The sequence below is a fragment of the Muntiacus reevesi genome, chromosome X, assembly GCF_963930625.1.
Source record: "Muntiacus reevesi chromosome X, mMunRee1.1, whole genome shotgun sequence".
Classification (NCBI taxonomy): domain Eukaryota; kingdom Metazoa; phylum Chordata; class Mammalia; order Artiodactyla; family Cervidae; genus Muntiacus; species Muntiacus reevesi.
The window spans coordinates 139,321,142-139,341,559 of record NC_089271.1 but is presented as its reverse complement, the minus strand read 5'-3'; the positions used below and the strand labels follow the sequence as shown (position 1 = coordinate 139,341,559).

General features: G+C 40.9%; 1 protein-coding gene across 1 annotated transcript in view; it reads right to left on the bottom strand.

Moving 5' to 3' along the window:
• DCX (doublecortin) overlaps positions 1-20,418 on the bottom strand; it is a 431,453-nt gene that overhangs the window by 124,673 nt on the left and 286,362 nt on the right. The window contains exon 5 of the mRNA XM_065916894.1: positions 11,740-12,080. Within this exon, the coding sequence (XP_065772966.1) occupies positions 11,740-12,080 (341 nt within the window). The remainder of the gene's footprint in view (positions 1-11,739; positions 12,081-20,418) is intronic.

Sequence of the window (20,418 nt, the reverse complement as noted above, 5' to 3'; positions counted from 1 at the left end):
GTAGCTAAAAGTTAACACAATTTCTTTTTGAGGTGATGAAATGTTTAAAAATTGACTATGGTAATGCCTGCAACATGTCTATGAATACACTAAAAAATCATTGAATTGTATATTTTGAACGGGTGAAATACATGGTATGTGAATTATATCTTCATTAAGCTTTTCCCCCAAAAAGTAGTCCAAGCAATTCTTGGCATCTCCCTACTCCCCAGGCCCAATCCTGTGTAACACCACCCTGAAGGGATATGACGTGGGACAAGCAAGTTTGGATGGGTGTGGGATGAGAACACCAAGAGTCTAGAGCATGGGGGGCACTGCCAAGGAACAATAGGTCCTTTTAAGTTCTCTTGAGCCCTCTTATGTTTTTCCTACTTAATGAGGCTTAGCCAACCTCACTGTTATAGCTTTGGATTGAGTTACTGTTCCAGGACATCTATACAAGAGAAACTTCTGTGCTGTTAGTTCACATCCAAAGTTCTTGGAAGAGAAAACTTCACAGAATTTGGCTGCTAACTTTTGAAGTCAAGGTACTTGCCAGATATATGGGTCACTGCTATTTCTAACTCTTGGATTAAACTCACATTAAAAAAAAAATCTGTCTTATCTTTTCAACAAATGGTGCTGGAAATGTTGGATATACATTTGCAAAAAAAGAAAGACCAGATAGAAAGAAAGAGGAAGAGGGAGGGAGAATGAAGAAAAGAAGGAAGAAAAAAAAACTTTGACCCTAAAGTCACATGATACACAAAAATTAATAAACTGGATTTCAGCAAAATAAAAAAATTCACTCTTGAAAAATCAAGACAGTCATTAAAAAGATGGAAACACATACTACAGACTTGGAGAAAATATTTGGAAATTACATATGTGATATAAGACATATCCAGAATATATAAAAAATTCTTATAACTTAACAATAAGGAAATAATTTAATTGTTAAATGGTAAAGATCTAAATAGACATTTTAACAAAGAAGATACATAAATGTCCAATAAGCATGTGAAAATATATTTGATACCATTAGTTATTAGGGACAAGCAAATAAAAAAAAACACAATGAGATATTGTTTTATATCCACTAGAGTGACTCATAAAAAGATAGACAATAACAATGGTTGGCAAGATGTGAAGAAAATCTCATACATTGCTAGTAGGGATGTAAAATGGTGTAGCCATTTTAGAAAATAGTCTGGCAGTTTCTTAAAATTTTAAACGTACACATACTATGCAACCCATCAATACTATTCCTAAGTATTTATCCAAGATAAATAAAGACATAAGTCCACGTAAAAATCTGAGCATGAATGTTCATAGCAGCTTTATTCAAAATAACAAAAGTTTGAAACAACTCAAATTTTCATTCAATAATAAATAAATAAAATGTAGTATATCCTCTTATAATAATATAATATTATTCAGCCATAAAGAGGAATGAAATAGTGCTGTGATACAACATGATGAACCTTAAAAACATGCTAAGTAAAGAAGCCAGCCACAATAGATCACATGTGGCATGATTTCATTCATATTAAAAGTCCAGAATGAGCAAATCTGTAGAGACAGAAAGTAGATAAGTGGTTGGGGGATTGGACCATGATGTCTAAAGGGTGTAGAGTTTATTTTCATGATGATAAAAATTTTCTAAAATTGATCCTGGTGATGGATGCACAACTCTCTGAATATACTAAAAGCTATTGGAAAGTACGAACAGACTTTTGGACTCTGTGGGAGAAGGCGAGGGTGGGATGTTTCGAGAGAACAGCATTGAAACATGTATATTATCTAGGGTGAAACAGATCACCAGCCCAGGCTGGATGCATGAGACAAGTGCTCGGGCCTGGTGCACTGGGAAGACCCAGAGGAATCGGGTGGAGAGGGAGGTGGGAGGGGGGATCAGAATGGGGAATACATGTAAATCCATGGCTGATTCATGTGAATGTATGACAAAAACCACTACAATATTGTAAAGTAATTAGCCTCCAACTAATAAAAATAAATGGAAAAATAAATAAATAAAATTAATGGAAAAAAAAAGCTATTGGATTGTACATTTGAATTGGGTGAATTGTATGGTATGAGGTTTATATGCAGGAGACCTGGGTTCTGTCCCTGGGTTGGGAAGATCCCCTGGAGGAGGGCATGGCAACCCACTCCAGTATTCTTGCCTGGAGAATCCCATAGGCAGAGGAGCCTGGCGGGCTACAGTCCATGGGGTTGCAAAGAGTCAGACACAGCTGAGCGACTAAGCACACACAAAGGTTTATATCTCAATAAAGCTATTTTAAAAACTGCATTTGGAGACAATGAACTTTCTTTCACTTTGAGGGAATGGCAATAATGGGAAAGATGAAAATAAAGAACTAAAAACAAGAAGCCAGTTACTTTAAAGGTTGTTCATGGAATCAACTACCTGATAAACTCCCACTTAATGATTCTCCTGATTACTTAAGAAATAGCTCTGATGCTAACCTCTCCCATCGGCAATATTCCTTTTCTGCACTGAAAATAGCACCACTGTGTTGAAGATGCCTTAATAATGGCACTGTCAAATGCTTGCAACAATTAGCAAGCTGGCTTTTATCTCATTTTGTTTAGTGATTCCTCCACCCTCTCATATCATACACATCCATAAGAAAAGGAAGTAAAATCAAAATGACGTTTGAAAGTATTCTCTGTTTATATCTTCACAGACATCGAAAGATCTGAATATAAGAACTGTGTAAGTCCCTTTAGGAACCATCCTAGAAAATAACATATCCACCAAGATGATTACTACATCAGGTTGGAGAGACTAGGAGCATAGAGAGGTGGAGGGCTTTGAGAAGAGTAGCCCCTTGGTGAAAAATACCTAAACAGAAGCAACACTGTAAGATGACTACTCTGTTCACATGGAGCTAGAAATACTCTTGTAGGTCATGTACTTATCTCAAAAACTGAGGTCCAGAAAAGAGATTTGATTGGCTCCCAAAACATAAAACTAGTGGAAAATAGAGTGAAGACTAGAACTCAAGTCTTTGAATCACAGTTTCAGGCTCTTTCCATTTGCTGAATGTTGGATATTGATAGACTAGTCAGTGTGAGAGACTGGAATACTGTGTCAAAGCTTTTGATTGAAATGACCAAGCCCCACCTCCATCACTGCTCAGAGCCTACAGCATTTCATCAACAATAAAACTCCAAGATGATAAATTAGATCTGATAGACAGAGTGCCTGATAAACTGTGGATGGAGGTTCCTGACACTGTTCAAGAGACAGGGATCAAGACCATCCCCAAGAAAAAGAAATGCAAAAGGCAAAATGGCTGTCTGAGGAGGCCTTACAAAGAGCTGTGAAAAGAAGAGAAGCAAAAAGCAAAGGCGAAAAGGAAAGATATATCCACTTGAATGCAGAGTTCCAAAGAATAGCAAACAGAGATAAGAAAACCTTCCTCAATGATCACTGCAAAGAAATAGAGGAAAACAACAGAATGGGAAAGACTAGAGATCTCTTCAAGAAAATTAAAGATACCAAGGGAACATTTCACAAAAAGATGGGCTCAATCAAGGACAGAAATGGTATGGACCTAACAGAAGCAGAAGATATTAAGAAGAGGTGGCAAGAATACACAGAAGAACTGTACAAAAAAGATCTTTACAACCCAGATAATCACGATGGTGTGCTCACTCACCCAGAGCCAGACATCCTGGAAAGTGAAGTCAAGTGGACCTTAGGAAGCATCACTATGAACAAAGCTAGTGGAGGTGATGGAATTCCAGTTGAGCTATTTCAAATCCTAAAAGATGATGCTGTGAAAGTGCTGCACTCAATAATGCCAGCAAATTTGGAAAATTCAGCAGTGGCCACAGGATTAGAGAAGGTCAGTTTTCATTCTGATCCCAAAGAAAGGCAATGCCAAAGAATGCTGAAACTACTGCACAATTGCACTCATCTCACATGCTAGCAAAGTAATGCTTAAAATTCTCCAAGCCAGGCTTCAACAATACGTGAACCGTGAACTTCCAGATGTTCAAGCTGGTTTTAAAAAGGGCAGAGGAACCAGAGATCAAATTGCCAGTATCTGCTGGATCATCAAAAAAGCAAGAGAGTTCCAGAAAAACATCTATTTCTGCTTTACTGACTATGCCAAAGCCTTTGACTGTGTGGATCACAATAAACTGGAAAATTCTGAAAGGAATGGGAATACTAGACCACCTGACCCGCCTCTTGAGAAATCTGTATGCAGGTCAAGGAGTAACAGTTAGAACTGGACATGGAAAAACAGATTTGTTCCAAACAGGAAAAGGAATATGTCAAGGCTGTATATTTCACCTTGCTTATTTAACTTATATGCAGAGTACATCATGAGAAATGCTGGGCTGGAAGAAGCACAAGCTGGAATCAAGATTGCCGGGAGAAATATCAATAACCTCAGATATGCAGATGACACCACCCTTATGGCGGAAAGTGAAGAAGAACTAAAGAGCCTCGTGATGAAGGTGAAAGAGGAGAGTGAAAAAGTTGGCTTAAAGCTCAACATTCAGAAAACTAAGATCATGGCATCTGGTCCCATTACTTCATGGGAAATAGATGGAGAAACAGTGGAAACAGTGTCAGACTTCATTTTTTGGGCTCCAAAATCACTGCAGATGGTGACTGCAGTCATGAAATTAAAAGACGCTTACTCCTTGGAAGGAAAGTTATGACCAACCTAGACAGCATATTAAAAAGCAGAATGTGTATGTGTGGCTGAGTCCCTTTGCTGTCTACCTGAAGCTACCACAGCATTGTTAACTGCCTATGTCCAGTACACATTCACTCCTGCTTAGTCACTCAAAAAAAAAAAAAATACATTAAAAATAAAAAGCAGAGACATTACTTTGCCAACAAAGGTCCGTCTGGTCAAGGCTGTGGCTTTTCCAGTAGTCATGTATGGATGTGAGAGTTGGGCTATAAAGAAAGCTGAGTGCCGAAGAATTGATGCTTTTGAAGTGTGGTGTTTGAGACGACTCTTGAGAGTCCCTTGGACTGCAAGGAAATCCAACCAGTCCATCCTAACAGAAATCAGTCCTGAATGTCCACTGGTAGGACTGATGGTGAAGCTGAAACTCCAATACTTTGGCCACCTGATACGAAGAGCTGACTCATTTGAAAAGACCCTGATGCTGGGAAAGATTGAAAGCGAAAGGAGTAGGGGCCGACAGAGGATGAGATGGTTGGATGGCATCAGTGACTCAATGGACATGAGTTTGAGTTATCTCCAGGAGTTGGTGATGGACAGGGAGGCCTGGTGTGCTGCAGTCCACGAGGTCACAGAGTCGGACACGACTGAGTGACTGAACTGAACTGAAGATGATTAATTACTGAAGAAATAACCAATCACCAGACTATACTTGGTCTTTTCTTTCCAGAAGAACAGTATTTTTGATGTTTGGCCACTTCCATCATAAGACCTCTTTTTTGAGAGGAAAGGGGGCTATACCAAGTGGTTTGTGGTATCTTAGTCCCTTGACCGGGGATTGAACCTGGGCCCCGGCAGTGAAAGTGCCAAATCCTAACCACTGGACTGCCAAGGAATCCCCTTAAGCCTGCTTTTAAAGTACAAAATCTATCTTGGTATGAGACAGTTTGAAGTCTATACTACATATGGCAAAGTAGTTTGCAAACCATCTCCTTTCAAAGGGCCCAGCCTGGCTCCACTTCTCTGCTCTTTTCTATTTCATGCTCAAGCCAATCCTCTCAAAACCTGTCTCCAGGAATCCAATTTGTGGAAGGTTGAGGAGAGGGAACTTTTGGTAATACAAACATTACCTTTCCAGCCTTGGTTTTGTTAAGTGAAGATCAATGATAAATGACCTCCCTTCTGGGGCATAATTTATGTCCATGTGGCCTTTTCTATTGAGCCCAACGTTGATTGACAGGACATAGCACTAGGAGGGGAGAGAGTTTGGCTATGGGAGACCTGAAGGCCATAGAGTATAACTAAGACCAGATGTGGCTGGGAGGGGCTGAGATGCGGGGGAGAGAGGGGAGCATGGAGAAGAAATGCCTACACAAGCAAAATAAAGATATATCCACCTTGGGAAATGCGCTCAACATTTCCAAGGTTAAATCCAACTAGTCTTCCTGTGTTGCCTGCAATTACCTTTGTGCTTCCAGCACCCAGTTATTTAGCACAGCAAGATGGAAGGGGCAAGTCTTTCCTGGAATACTTAACAGCAGTTCAAATACTCTTCGTGCTCTCATTTTCCTATTCTACCATCTTATTATTCAAAACATTTCTTAAAATTCCTGTTCTAGCTTCCAAGGCTCTGGGTAATCTGGGAATCATTTAAACCTATTTTCTGTTATTCTGAGACCTAAAATTCCTGGTTCAAGTAGTTGGTACTAGAAAGATATAGACAGAAACAGAAAATAAATTCATCTAATTTAAAAAATTGGCCTAACAAAGCTAACACAAATACTAAAGGCCATACTTATCCCTTAGGCAGGCATGTTGAGGCCATAGGGAATCTATGACTATACAGAACCTGGATGTAGACAAAATTGAGCCTAGAGATGCCAGTAAGTATAACATGAAAATGGATGGTGTGAGAAACAGCTGCAGCTAAAAGTCTATTATTAAAGCTCTGAATCTCTAACAGAATCATCATGCCCTGTGTTTAATGTAAATGACTTTAAGGCTAGACCCTTTATCTACTGAGCCACTACTACAAAATGAACCAGAAATTTGGGTTCTAGTTTTTGTGCGTCAATGACATTTAACCATAAAGTTCAACATGTGGGTTGATTATAGAAATTAATAGTTGGATAATTTTGTCAACACATTGCAACCACTCCAGGAATCAAAAGAACAACCTCACCCGAGAGTGAACTAATATGTATCACCATCCAACCCTTCATGGTGTTTTCCCTGAAGTGAACTGAGGTGAAGTGAAGTGAACGTTGCTCAGTCATGTCCAGTTCTTTGTGACCCCATGAACCGTAACCTGCCAGGCTCCTCTGTCCATGGAATTCTCTAGGCCAGAATACTGGAGTGGGTAGACATTCCCTTCTTCAGGGGATCATCCCAACAGAGGGACCGAACCCAGGTCTCCTGCATTTCAGGTGGATTCTGTACTGTCTGAGCCATCAGGGAAGCCCTGACTGCCTAGAAATTCATTATAGCCCCTGGGAGTAGCCAGGGCCCTACCAACTACTCCTTATTCTATTAGCAATTTATTATTGAAGTGAGGAATAAATTGGGACCTCATCCTATTAGTGATGGTTAGCTTCCCCATCTGAGCTTCCCTGGTGGCTCAGACAGTAAAGAATCCACCTGCAATGCAGAAGGCCTGTGTTCCATCCCTGGGTTAGGAAGATCCCCTGGAGAAGGAAATGGTTATGCACTCCAGTATTCTTGCCTGGAGAATTCCATGGACAGAGGAGCCTCGCAAGCTACAGTCCATGGAGTCGCAAAGAATCAGACATGACTAAGCGACTAACACCTGGACTTTTTTCACTTCAGCTTCGCTGTCTACACAGACCACAAATATCTCAAAGGAAACTGGTCTTCTACATCAGCAAAACATAAGCCCTAAAAAGATAAAAGGCTCCAAAAGCACATCCAAACAAAATAAAAACAGAGAGAAAGAGATGAGAGCCATGTCCAGATTGCTTGTCAATCATAAGAAGCCAGTCAAATGGTACACGTGAGAACAGAAGCAACAATAAATCGGGTATAACCAACTGGGTTGTTTTAACTGATCTTTATTTAAACAAAGGGGGAGAAAACTACTTGATTTGGTCCATTTGGGATCCGGTTAGAGCAATACTGAAACCAAGTGATGGTCCTGACTTCATGATAAAAACGTTCCATAACAAATGGCCTGGACCATACTTCGTCATTTCTGCCTGGTGCCACTTTTAGCCAAAGACAGGCATGGAATCTCAGCCAAGCAACTACAAGTCATTGCAACACGTGTGCCTTCAGCATGCACAGAGGAAGATCATATTCCCAAGTAGTAAGAATACCTACTAGTAATCAAAATGACATGAGGGCTGTCATCACTACAATTGGGAAATGGGCTGGGCTCCAAAATTTTGAGTTTGGCTCCTACTTTCAGTATACTCAGTACCTATTTTGTAATTAGTAGGTTTTGTCCTCATACCCCTAAATTCTCTACTTTAATGTCCTTGCTGTAACCATATAACAATGATTGATTTACGGGTTATCCCATGTATGACAATCTTACCAGTGAGATAAAAGCAGTTAGTTCTTAATCATTCAGCATATTCCATAAACAGTGTTCATAGCATGCTCTCTCTCATGTGTGTGTGTGTGTGCACATCTGTGTTATTCCATGACATATGTTTGTGGTTAAATAAGATTGAGAAATGTGGTGGTTTGACTGCTAAGTCATGTCCAACTCTTGCAACTCCATGGACTGTAGACTGCTGGGCTCCTCTGTTCATGGAATTCTCCAAGCAAGAACACTGGAGTGGGTTGCCATTTCCTTCTCCAGGGGATCTCCCAATCCACGTCTCCTGCATTGCAGGCAGATTCCTTACCGACTAAGCTACAAGGGAAGCTTCAGATTGGGAAATACTGGGTCTAAATTAAATGGATTTCCTTTCTGTAGGGGTTCTCAGAATATTTAATGTGCCAATGGGCAATGTGAGTCTCTAAGAAAGGTACATAATGTGCAGCATTTCACAATCTTATTTGACCACAAAACCCTTTCATGAAGAGCTTCTGGGAGTGGGGAAATGGGTTCAGTCCTCAGAATATACTTTGGGAAAAATCTTCTTTAAAAGTCTGACCTCAGTGACTTCCAAGTAAGTAATAGGCACTTCCCAGGTGGAATATGAACCCCTTTGGAAGACCACTATGTCTTCTGATAGACCTAAGTGTAGTCTGGTGCTAGTGGTAAAATCTCACCTGCCAATGCAGGAGACCCAAGAGACGTGGGTTTGATCCCTGGGTTGGGAAGATCCCCTGGAAAAGGAAATGGTGACCCACTCTAGTATTCTTGCCTGGGAAATTCCATGGACAGAGGGGCCTGGTGGGCTACCATCCATGGGGTTGCAGAGTGAGACACAGCTGAAAGACTGAGCACAAACAACCCATTCAATCAACAAAATTTATAGAGCATCCACTGTGTATCAGGAGGTGAGCATTTAAAGAAAAGATTAAAATTACTTTAACTTTGCATGATGGAGACAGAGAAGTTTACAGAAATAACATGAGACTGGGACCAGACCTTAAAAAATGACCCCCAGGGGTTAGAGTAGGGAGAGGGAGAAAGTTTAAAGAGAACAGACAGTAAGTGCAGAGTCACTGATGTCTGCCAAGGCATTGTTCTGCTCCCTTGAGCACTCCTCCCTGACGTGTCTGTACACACACCATATCATACCTTGACATTTTGTAAAATGTTCCCCAAAGAAATGGGAACCCATGCTTGAAAGGAGTTGGAAAGCTTGCTATAGGATGAAAATCCACCGTCACTGGACTGGAGCTTGCTTACTTAGGAGGTGGAGGTGTCCTTTATTATTATTATTATTAGGAACAATCCCAGAATGGCAAGGAATGCACAGCCGACAGAATGCACATCCCATATAATGCTGGAGATTTGTGGTAAGAATGATAGAAAGGTAAAGTTGAAGAAAGAGGGCTAACATTTATTAATATGTATTCAAATTGTCTGACAATTTACATATTTTATTTCACTTCATGATGAATTGTATGCACACATATTTATATCGTGTTTTTATTTCCAGAGTGCTTTCATATCCATGATTTCATTTGCTCTTCATGAGAATCCTGTGAGCATGGAAAGGGCAGGTGTGATTAGCCCCTTTGTGCAGAGAAGCGTGAGCCTCAGAATAGTTACGTGATTAGCCCAAGGTTACAGGAGAAGTGCGGAGAAGCCAATGGCACCCCACTCCAGTACTCTTGCCTGGAAAATGCCATGGATGCAGGAGCCTGGTGGGCTGCAGTCCATGGGGTCGCTAAGAGTTGGACACAACTGAGCAACTTCACTTTCACTTTTCACTTTCATGCATTGGAGAAGGAAATGGCAACCCACTCCAGTGTTCTTGCCTGGAGAATCCCAGGGACGGGGGAGCCTGGTGGACTGCCATCTCTGGGGTCGCACAGAGTCGGACCTGACTGAAGAGACTTAGCAGCAGCAACAGAGTAAGCAGCAATATCAGATTAGAAACTATGCCTTCTAAATCCCAGTCTGATGTTCCTGGTTTGTATTTGTCCTGTACTTCTTCAAGAGGCTGAAGGTACAGGGAAATGGAATTATGTCTAATGTTAGAAAAACCTTTCTAAAAACTCCAGCTGTTCAACAGTGAAATAGGCTTTTATGAAATTGAAATGGTTGTCAATTATATCCTTGCCATGGAAGGGAGATTAAATATCATGGCTTCTGAGGTCACCCTCAACTCTAAGATCCACTGATCATAAAATTCCTAAGCCTTACTTCTCTGAGGTGAGGTTTCTGATGAGTATTCCTATTCCTGGACAGCTCCTGTTCAATATATACTTGGTCCTCAAAAAACAGATACTCTTTAGACAGATACTTAGGAGTTAGAACTTCTCCCATCGCAGACAAACCCATTGCTTTGGTACAACCAACACAAATCACATACAACCAATACCTCCAGGTTTCTCTCAGATCACAAAATGGTGGGGAACAGATAGAAGGCACACATTTATCCAAATCACCATGTACATGAATTTGCATTTTCCCAGCAATTTAAAATCCTGTAGTTCAGAGTATATAATAGAAATGATAGAAGGAGACATTTGAACACTCATCATCCTGATATAGTGAATTAATTTTTTTTAGAATCTATATAGTTCAAGCACCAAAGGTATTTTAAGAGGTGGAAAGTATGGACTGATAATAAACCACACTTGTCTTGTCTGATGATGGACCAGGATTCTCTTTAGAGGCAAAGGAACCAGCCACTGTTCCACTTTCCTTGGAACATTTTTTGTCATATATTTACAGCTTCCCATGCTCAAGAGAATGGTGCATCTGTCAGATGGAGACGCCTGGCTGCATTCTTTCCCAGATATTAATATAGGTGGTACTTTATAACATAACCAATGACATGCAGAACCTGATTTGGAGAGGAACAGATGTCAGCATCTTTCTTGGGCTAATTTTAGGATCCTGAAATAGTCCCTTTCTCACAGAAACCATCAGTGGAGCCAAATTAAGACAGCTATGTCACATGGAAAAGAGAAAAAAAATGTAGTCTTGTGTGAGGCTAAGACAACAAACCAGGGACTTCAGTGCTTCCCCCATATATGACTTCTTTTATAGAATACAGTGGTCACTTCAACTTCTTTTCATCAGAATGGATGTTGAATATCAATTTAGGAATATCAGAGAGGAAATGAGTGCACAAATCTCATTTCCAGTCACATACATTGAACAATCAAAGTTCCCTCATGCAATAGCTAAATTCATATTCAAAAGAGTGTGTAGGACCTAGGTTCCAACACATCTTTTCTTAGTGGATAAGGAAACTAATAAGTGACCATTCTACTTGGTAAGTCAGAAGCAGATTGCATTTCAAAGCTTCAGATTCCTGTTCCATTGCATTGTCTGCTGAATGGACATTTCTTCCAAATGAGACATATCAGGTAGGGATAATGAGAGGTGGAGGAAGGGTCACCCAATCAAAAATAATGTTTGAGGTTTAAGATGGTCAGCTAAGGATTCAGAACAGATGAAGAGTAATTTGGGGGAAAAAGTACCTACCTGCTTTCCATCCAGAGTGTAGAGTTTCTTGACAACCCCGGTCTCCAGTTTGATGGCTTCAGTGATATCAGTGAGAACTTGCTCAAAAGAGTGGGCTGTCTTCTTGTTCAGAAGAACACGCACAGCCTTCCGAGGCTTTACCCCACTGCGGATGATGGTCACCAGCTTGGGGCGCACGAAGTCCTTGTTCTCTCTGGCCTGGGCACTGTTGCTGCTGGCCAGGGACTGAGGGGCTTTCATATTGGCAGATGTCTTCACATTGACAGACCAGTTAGGATTGACATTCTTGGTGTACTCCACCTTCTTAAAGAAGTTGTCTGAGGAGCAAACATAGCTTTCCCCTAAGGGAAAAAATACATGGTGATTAATAGCAGGTATATGGACTATTCTAACAAGACTAATACACACTGACCTTGGAGTAGGACTTTTGGAGAAATGATGATAATAACAAACTTCATGTGCCATTCCTAATTAGGCTCTCTAACAGTTTGGTTCATTCAAATTCAAGGGCAAGTAATCAGCAAAATAGTCTTCATTATAATGGCATACTTAGTGAAAAATCCTATAAAGCTAAGGGTCCCAAGGACAATGAACATATCTAAGTATAATCTACCAAGTGGGGTTCTCAAGTTTGACATTGTTTTACTGGAATTGAAATGTCTATTAACTTCTAGGATATGCGTTAATGTCTAGGGGCATTACTGGAGTGTTTTTTTAACATGTCTCTATTTTTAAAATTAATTTATTTTTCAATTGAAGGATAATTGCTTTACAGAATCTTGTTTGCTTATGCCAAACATCAACATGAATCAGCCATAGGTATACATGTGTCCCCTCCCTCCTGAACCTCCCTCCCATCTCTCTCCCCATCCCACCCCTACAGGTTGTTTGAGCCCTTGTTTGCATCTGTCTGCAGAGAGACCTGCAGAGACGCCTGGCTGCATTCTTTCCCAGATATTAATATAGGTGGTACTTTATAACATAACCAATGACAAATTGGTTCCCTGAGTCATATAGCAAATTCCAGTTGGCTATCTATTTTACATATGGTATTGTAAGTTTCCATTAATATGTCTCTATTTCTTAATGTTCCCATCCTATTTCTGGACTCACAGTCCCATGCCTTTGCTATATTATGAACTGGGGAGAACTTTCAAAATTAATACATTTTTTCATATTGGGCATACAGTGCAAACTGGCCAAGAAGGCAGACTGTACTTTGGACAGAATATATGGTTAAGCAGCAGAATATTAAAATGTGAAATGTGTGTGTGTGTGTGTGTGTGTGTGTGTGTGTATGTGCATGTGTGTGTGGTGAATGTAGTGAATGTATGCATGTATGTGTATGACTGTGTCTTCTACTGATCATCCCCACAGGCAGGTAGAAAAACTACCTAACTAACAACCTGGACACACACACACACACACACACATATTTCACACTATTTCTTGTGTTTGCAAATCTAGTTCCTGCTTGAGAATGGTTTCCCCTGTTTTCACTACCCACTCCCCATCTTTCCATCTTACCGAATGCTACATGCTAGCTCTATGTGTTCAGGGCCGTCTTCACCAGTGCTCATCCTTGGCTGCCACAAGTAATGAGGTGGAGATGTGAAAATATGTTATACAGCCTGATTTATGGATTGAAGGGATCTAGTGCAGTTTTCACATTTACCATGGGCTAGAGGACATGACTAGGCTTCCCCAGTGGCTCAGTGGTAAAAAAAAAACTGCCTGCAATGCAGGAGATGTGGGTTCGATCCCTGGGTCAGGAAGACCTCCTGGAGGAGGACATGACAACCTACTCCAGTATTCTTGCCTGGAGAATCCCATGGACAGGCGAACCTAGCAGGCTATAGTCCATGGGGTTGCAAAGACTCAGACACGACTGAAGTGATTGAGCATGCATGCACAGGGGAAATGACTAATTCAGCGGAAGAAAGGCAGAGGCCAGGGGCAAGAGGAAGGGATTAGACACCTGGGCCTAGAAGCTGGAGAAAAGAAGAAAAGAGGTAGGCTCAGCCTGGAGGGGGAGAGACTATTGGAAAAGGTTGAATTTGTCAAGTAGAACACATTAGTCTCGAGGTATACAAAAGTTCATCCAGAGGTCAAGCTGCAGAAAACCAGTGTGATTTAATCAGGTTTAACTCATCAGTAAAAATGTTTAATAAATAAATAAATCAACCCAAGTTGGTGCAAAGAAAGCATTAAAAACAATTATAATCTGATGGCTCTTCTTCCTTTGGTCTCATCAGGAGAACCGAGCAGACATTCAGCCAGGCTGATAATTCACTCCTTGTGCAAATATTGATTGTTGTGCTGTAGCACCAAAGACTTTAATTCATGTTAATTAATAAATTTCTCAGTTAGTGCTGAGAGAAGATTCAGTCAGATTCCCTAGGGTACCTTTGAGGACATTTAGATGTGAGTGTGGAGGGGGAAGGTAAACTTCCAACCCTGTTCTGAGTCCCAGGAGCTGCTAGTGTTCTGTCTTGACAAAAAGACCAAGACTTGGGTTTGTAGGTGAGCACAGGCCCCCTCCTACACTCTGTGCCTGCATGCACAGCCAGGATGGGGAAGTCAAAGACCTCAGCCAAAAGAAACCCTAATTTCTCTGGCTCCCACTGGCCAATTCAATCCAACCAAAGTGATTAGAGGGTGTGGTCTTTAGTTTTTGACTTAAAGGATGAAGGGACTCTTTCAATTCCTCCATATATTTACAGCCAATATTCCCCACACACTAGAAATGGTCTCTTGCCTTACCACTCTACCAGATGCACGGGCACCTTCCAAGAGGTCAGTGCCTTTGAGTCAGATGTTTTCCATAATTTGTCATGTACTTTAAAACTCTGTCAGACAACTGGTGGTGTGCAAATGTATGAGGCTATATATTTATGATTTCACTCATCTACAGTCTCCTCTGGAGAGTCAGCTGTGTAGCCCTATTAGGACTCTAGACTTTTTTTTGCTTCCATCTCTTAAACCTCTTAAGCCTCTGAACTATGAGTATGATTAACCACCCCAGATGAAAATGAACATGATGGCAGACAGCTATAGTATCATATGGCACCCAAGAACTTTTCCGAGGGCCCAGCTCTCAGCCAAATCTATGTTGAACACTTTCCAACAGTACATTTTAGTCTCTCCACTCTCTTTCCTTTTGGCCCCAATATGAAGTAATGGAAAAAGAGCAGCTGATGTGATGTCAGTCAGAATGGGGTTCCCCAATATTTTCTTGTTGTGCACCCTTGGGCAAATTACCTAACCCCCCTTCACTTCAGTTATTTGTCTGCAAAGTGGGGATGATGATAACAATATCTACTTCTGAAGGTTGTTCTGAGGCTCAAGCTGAGCCCACAGCCTGGTACATAGTGAGCACTTGATAAATGCCAGCCATCACTATTATTAAGGCCCTAATCTGAAGGAATAGAGAGAGAACTAGAAGAACAAAGAGAGAAAGGAGGAAGAAAGAGTTTAGAGAGAGGAGATGAAAAGAGGAGGAGTAGAAGCTGAAGGAAAGAAAAGAAGTAGCAGCAAGGGCAGGCATCTTGGAACTGTGCCATAATCCATATAGAATATGAGCACTGCATGGGACTCATGCTTCAAAGATAATATTTCCTGCTGCTTGAGAGGAGGCCTCTGATTGCTTCAATGCCAAATGTAATAACTTTATGGCTAACACCAAGCAAAGCCACTTGCTGCCACTGCTGGTGCACACTGAAGGCAGAATATTTTTAAACATTATCTTTTTCTAGAGCGGTTTTAGGTTCACAGCAAAATTCAGGGGAAGGTACAGATTTTACATAGGACTCCTGATCCCATAATGCATACCCTCACCCATTATCTGCATCCCCCAACAGAGGGCAGGATGTTTGTGATGGTGGAGGGTAGTCAGACAGACCTAGATTCAAATTCCAGTCAGGCATTTACAAGTTGTGTTGACCTCAGGCAAATCATTTAATATCTGAGTCACAGCTTTTCTGTCTATAATGGAAGGTATTGTGCTAGGTGACATTTCAGTTCCTTCCAGCCCTAAAGGTCTATAAGAAGGAACTTTCTTCTTTTCTCCATCCCAAACAGGCTTTGGGAGACAGAGTTGTTATGGTAATGGCCTGTTAAAGAAATAGGTGCCCCCAACTAAGGACTCTCCTCTTCCAGAAAGATAACAAATGAGCTGCTTCTCTGGATTAAGGTTTCCTTGTTCTGATTTTGTGAGCATCTGCAATGTGTGCTGCCAGAGCTCGATGCTTCTTGCAGGTCCTGCTGCCTGGCACTTGGAGCTGGGGAGGGGGAGGTGTGTTGCACCTTTACACAGCTGGGTTCTACTCCTGCCACAGCTTCCAGGAGCCATTTCCCACCCGCTGGAAGTCAAAAAGGAAAGCTGGCTTCAGAGCCAAGCAAGGTGACAATTTGCTGGAATCGACAATCTGCTTCAGGGCGAGGGGGTAAGGAAATGAAATCATGGAAGCAAAGCTGAAAGGACAGGAAGGGAACAAGCTGTGGTCTCAAGATGATCTAATGTCTATCTCTCTTCACTTTCAGGAGGACTCCATTTCCAAAAACATTAAATATGTCTATAGTTTCTCAGTGCAAAAAGCACATCTGTCTGGGTTTTCTCTTTTCCTGGGCTTCCTCTCTCCAGAAGGAAAATATTAAATGGCACTTTATTGTATTATCAGATCTATTAGTGATGTATCACTCTCCCAGGTATCTTAAAATCCTTCTCTTCAGCAATGTGCTTGCTTTAGTAGTTAGAAGATAAATTAGTGAGAAAGTGGTTTCATCTCATTGGAACAAATGAGCTATGGCAAAGAAAGTGGATCATAGCTAGTGTCACCATACAGATCTTTCAACAAGACCGTACCAATATAAATATTTTGTACCAAGGTCTGCATAATAATGTTCAAGATGATACCATGAAGATTGATCTGGGTACTTACATACAAGGAAGTGGGGAAGGAATTAGACAATACATGAGGGAAGAACAATTCTCTAAGGAAAGACTAAACAAAAAAAGAAGCCACTCTTGGATTTCATTGATTGATCCACTGGTAACGCAGCTCATACATATATGGCCACATTCTGTATGGCTTCATGAAGACCTTTCATGTAACCAAGGAACTGTGGGAAAATGGACATCAATAACCTCACTTTGGTCCAAAATGGTCCCCTTACTACTTCCAGTATCTAGCGGCAGACAGACTAGAGAGGCATTAGACAAAGGAGTGCCACAAGGCCATAGTGATTACTAACCAATTGGTTTCCATTTCATTTTATTTAGGCTAAATATTTCATAATGTGCCCATTTGGAAACATAGTATGTTCTATGCTCCATTATTTCTTTAAGATAAACAAGTCAAAAAACAAAAAGATTTCTGTATTCCCAGGAATACCCATTATTGTAGGTAGCTAAAGGGGACCATCAAGATCATTTATTCTAGTACTTTCCCAAGTTCAACTGCTTGTACAGTTCACTTGGGGAAATCTGTAAAAACACACGCTGGAGATTCTCAGTCAATTCCTAGGTGTGGCCCAGGAATTGATATTTTTCCAAAGCCCTAAAAGATTCTGAAAAGCAGGCAGGTTTGGGAGCCACTGGCTATTCCAACTTCTCACTAGCATTATTATTATTACTATTATATCATGAACAATAATAGTCTCTTGGAGCTGCAGCTTTACCTTGTCAATGTGTTTCCATATCTATTATCTAATTTTATCCTCACGATCACTCTAATAGATACAGAAGGCAGGTGTTACTAGTCTCATTTTACAGATAAGAATATTACAATAGATATAACAAAGTGTGTTCTATACATATAATAAAATATTATTCTTTTAAAAAAAAAGAATGGAGACTTCCTTAACAGTCTAGTGGTTAAAATTCTGTGCTTTCAAGGCAGAAGGCTTGGGTTCAATCCCTGGTCAAGGAATTAGATCCCACATGTCACCCAGTGCATCCAAAAAAGTAAAATTTTAAAAAAAGGAGTGAAGTATTGATACATGGTATAAGTTAGTTAAGTGTTAGTCGCTCAGTCCTATCCAACTCTTTGCAACCCCATGGACTATAGCCCACCAGGCTTCTCTGTCCATACAAACCTTGAAAACATTTTCTAAGTGAAAGAAGCCAGTCATAAAAGACCACATAGTATATGATTTCACTTTCTATAAAATATCCAGACTCAGCAGATCTGTAGAGACATAGGCAGATAAGTAGTCATCTAGGGCTGAAGAGAAAACGGCAAGTGGGCAGTGACTACTAATTGGTACAGTGTTTCTTTTGGAGATGATGAAAATGGGATAAAATTAGATTATGATGATGATTTTACCACTTGGTAAATTTTCTAGAAATCATTTAATTCAGTTGGTGAATTTTACAGTATGCAAACTAAGCCCTAATAAATCTGGGTTAGTCACAGTGATGATAAGAAGAAATCTATAGTCATGTAGCTTAACCAGCTATAAACTAGGATGGCTCAAATATTAGGCTGGTCAAAAAGATCGTTTGAGTTTTTCAGTACCATCTTATGAAAAACTAAAACTTTTATGCCAACTCTATAGTAACATCTACCATTATTGGAATTTTCAGGTGGCGCTAGTGGTAAAGAACCCGCCTGCCAAGGCAGGAGAGCTGGTTTCAATCCCTGGGTCAGGAAGATTCGCTGGAGAAGGAAATGGCAAACCACCCCAGTATTCTTGCCCAGAGAATCCCACGGACAGAGGAGCCTGGCAGGCTATAGTCCATGGGTTCACAAAGAGTCAGACATGACTGAGTGACTAACCTACAACCCTTTATTGAGTACTGCTAATGTGCCAGGCAGAATACTAAACAATTTATATTCATTGTCTCATTTAACCCTCAAAGCAGTTACACCCATTTTATAGATGAACAGCTGAGACTCGGGGGGGCCTAAATGGTTTCCCCAAGTTCACACAAGCTAGCAGGTGGCAGAGCTTGGATTTGAACCAAATCTGATTCTAAATATTTATTTTCCTGTTATAATCTTCTGCCTCTAAGACAAGAACCCAATGAATCTGACTCTTCCCCCAGGAATCTTTCCAAACTTTTCAATTTGAAGTCTCTTGTAAAGCAATGTGTAAACTATTTGTTTTAATCATTCATTCAACCTTTTCCAAAGGTGAACAAAGTAAAAGACTTTTATCCTCCATTACTACATGGGTAGTTGCAAAAGGACAAAAAAATAGGAGTGAAAACAACTGCTGCCCCCCCTCCTTTTTTTGGTTGTACCATGCAGCATGTGGGATCTTAGTTCCCCCACCAGGGACTGAACCCCTGGTCCCTGTAATGGAAGCACAAAGTACCAACCACTGGACCACTGGGGAAGTCCCAGAGACCCCTTTTCTTTATCCTCTTCATATCTGTGCCTTTTCCCATCTGGCACAATGGTGATGGAAAATTGGTCACACTTCTCAGTGCTATCCCAGGAATACCCTAGAATTTCCTTGACTGAATCGCAGTACTCATGACTGAGAGGGCATTGAGGGCCACAGCAGACTGTGACTGTAAGTGACATGTGAATAAATGCAAATGAGCCTTAGTCACACTGAATAAACTCAAACTCTTGCACACTCACCAGAAATTCACCAGGAAGTACTACTACTGCACCCAAGAGTGGTAAATGAGAGGAGTCCAATCTAGCAGAACTCAAAGGGATCAGGATAAAAGAAAGATGTAGTCTTCAAAATTGTATTTATTACATATATTCAGCTAAGATTATCACAACACACACCACAATATACATATATGTATGCACGTGTGCATACACACACACACACACATACACACACACAGAAATCCAGGAAGGAAAATCAATACCAAGGGCCACTCTTTGAGCAAGACATGTTAAAAAATGTATTGGGGGAAGAGAGAAACCTGTGCATGATATCTCTCACATCAGACACAAGAACACTGTAACCCTTGCTCCAAATACAATGGTACTTGATTCAGAATTCTGCCTGAGCATCTATGGTGGTCTTTAAAAGATAACAGCTAGAAGAAATGTGGACATACTGGTGATTCAGGTGCTTTGTTTATGAAAATTATTACAGAGAAAACACCCCCCCCAACCCCTGTTGACTAAGATGTGGATTTTACAGTGACAAAAGACACACGCCCTATCGATTACTCTGTTGGACAGCTCCCTGGATCCAGCTTCTAGTCCTTCAAGTTTGCCCCGACTCTCCTTTCTTTTATGATATTTGCTAGGATGCCCAATCTTTCAATGTTCAGAAGCCTAGGATTAACCTCTTCCTGGCCCTCCAGCACCTGGTCAAATAATCAAGCCCCATCAGCCTTGTTTCTGAAGGTCCTCTTGGAGGTAAACCACAGACTTCAGCCCTGAGACCCAGATCTGGCAGCCATATGGGCACTGGCTTTTAGAAGTAACTGGCCCCAAATCACTTGACCTGACTTGAGAAACACCAGCTCCTTGCGAGAATGTGCTCTTGTACAAGGGAAGTCCTCATGCTCCTTTGTTTAGGAATACAAGAAACCTAGAAGCAGTGAATCAGAGGCGGGGCACTGCCTATCAAGTCCTTTAATGTGCTGTTTCTCCTTCCCTGCCAGCTGTTTCAGAATTTGGCTTCTCTAGAGATCTGCCTGTTCTAAACTCATCTTTGCTCAGGGGAATGGAAAGAATGAGGAGGGAGGGTTGGAGAATG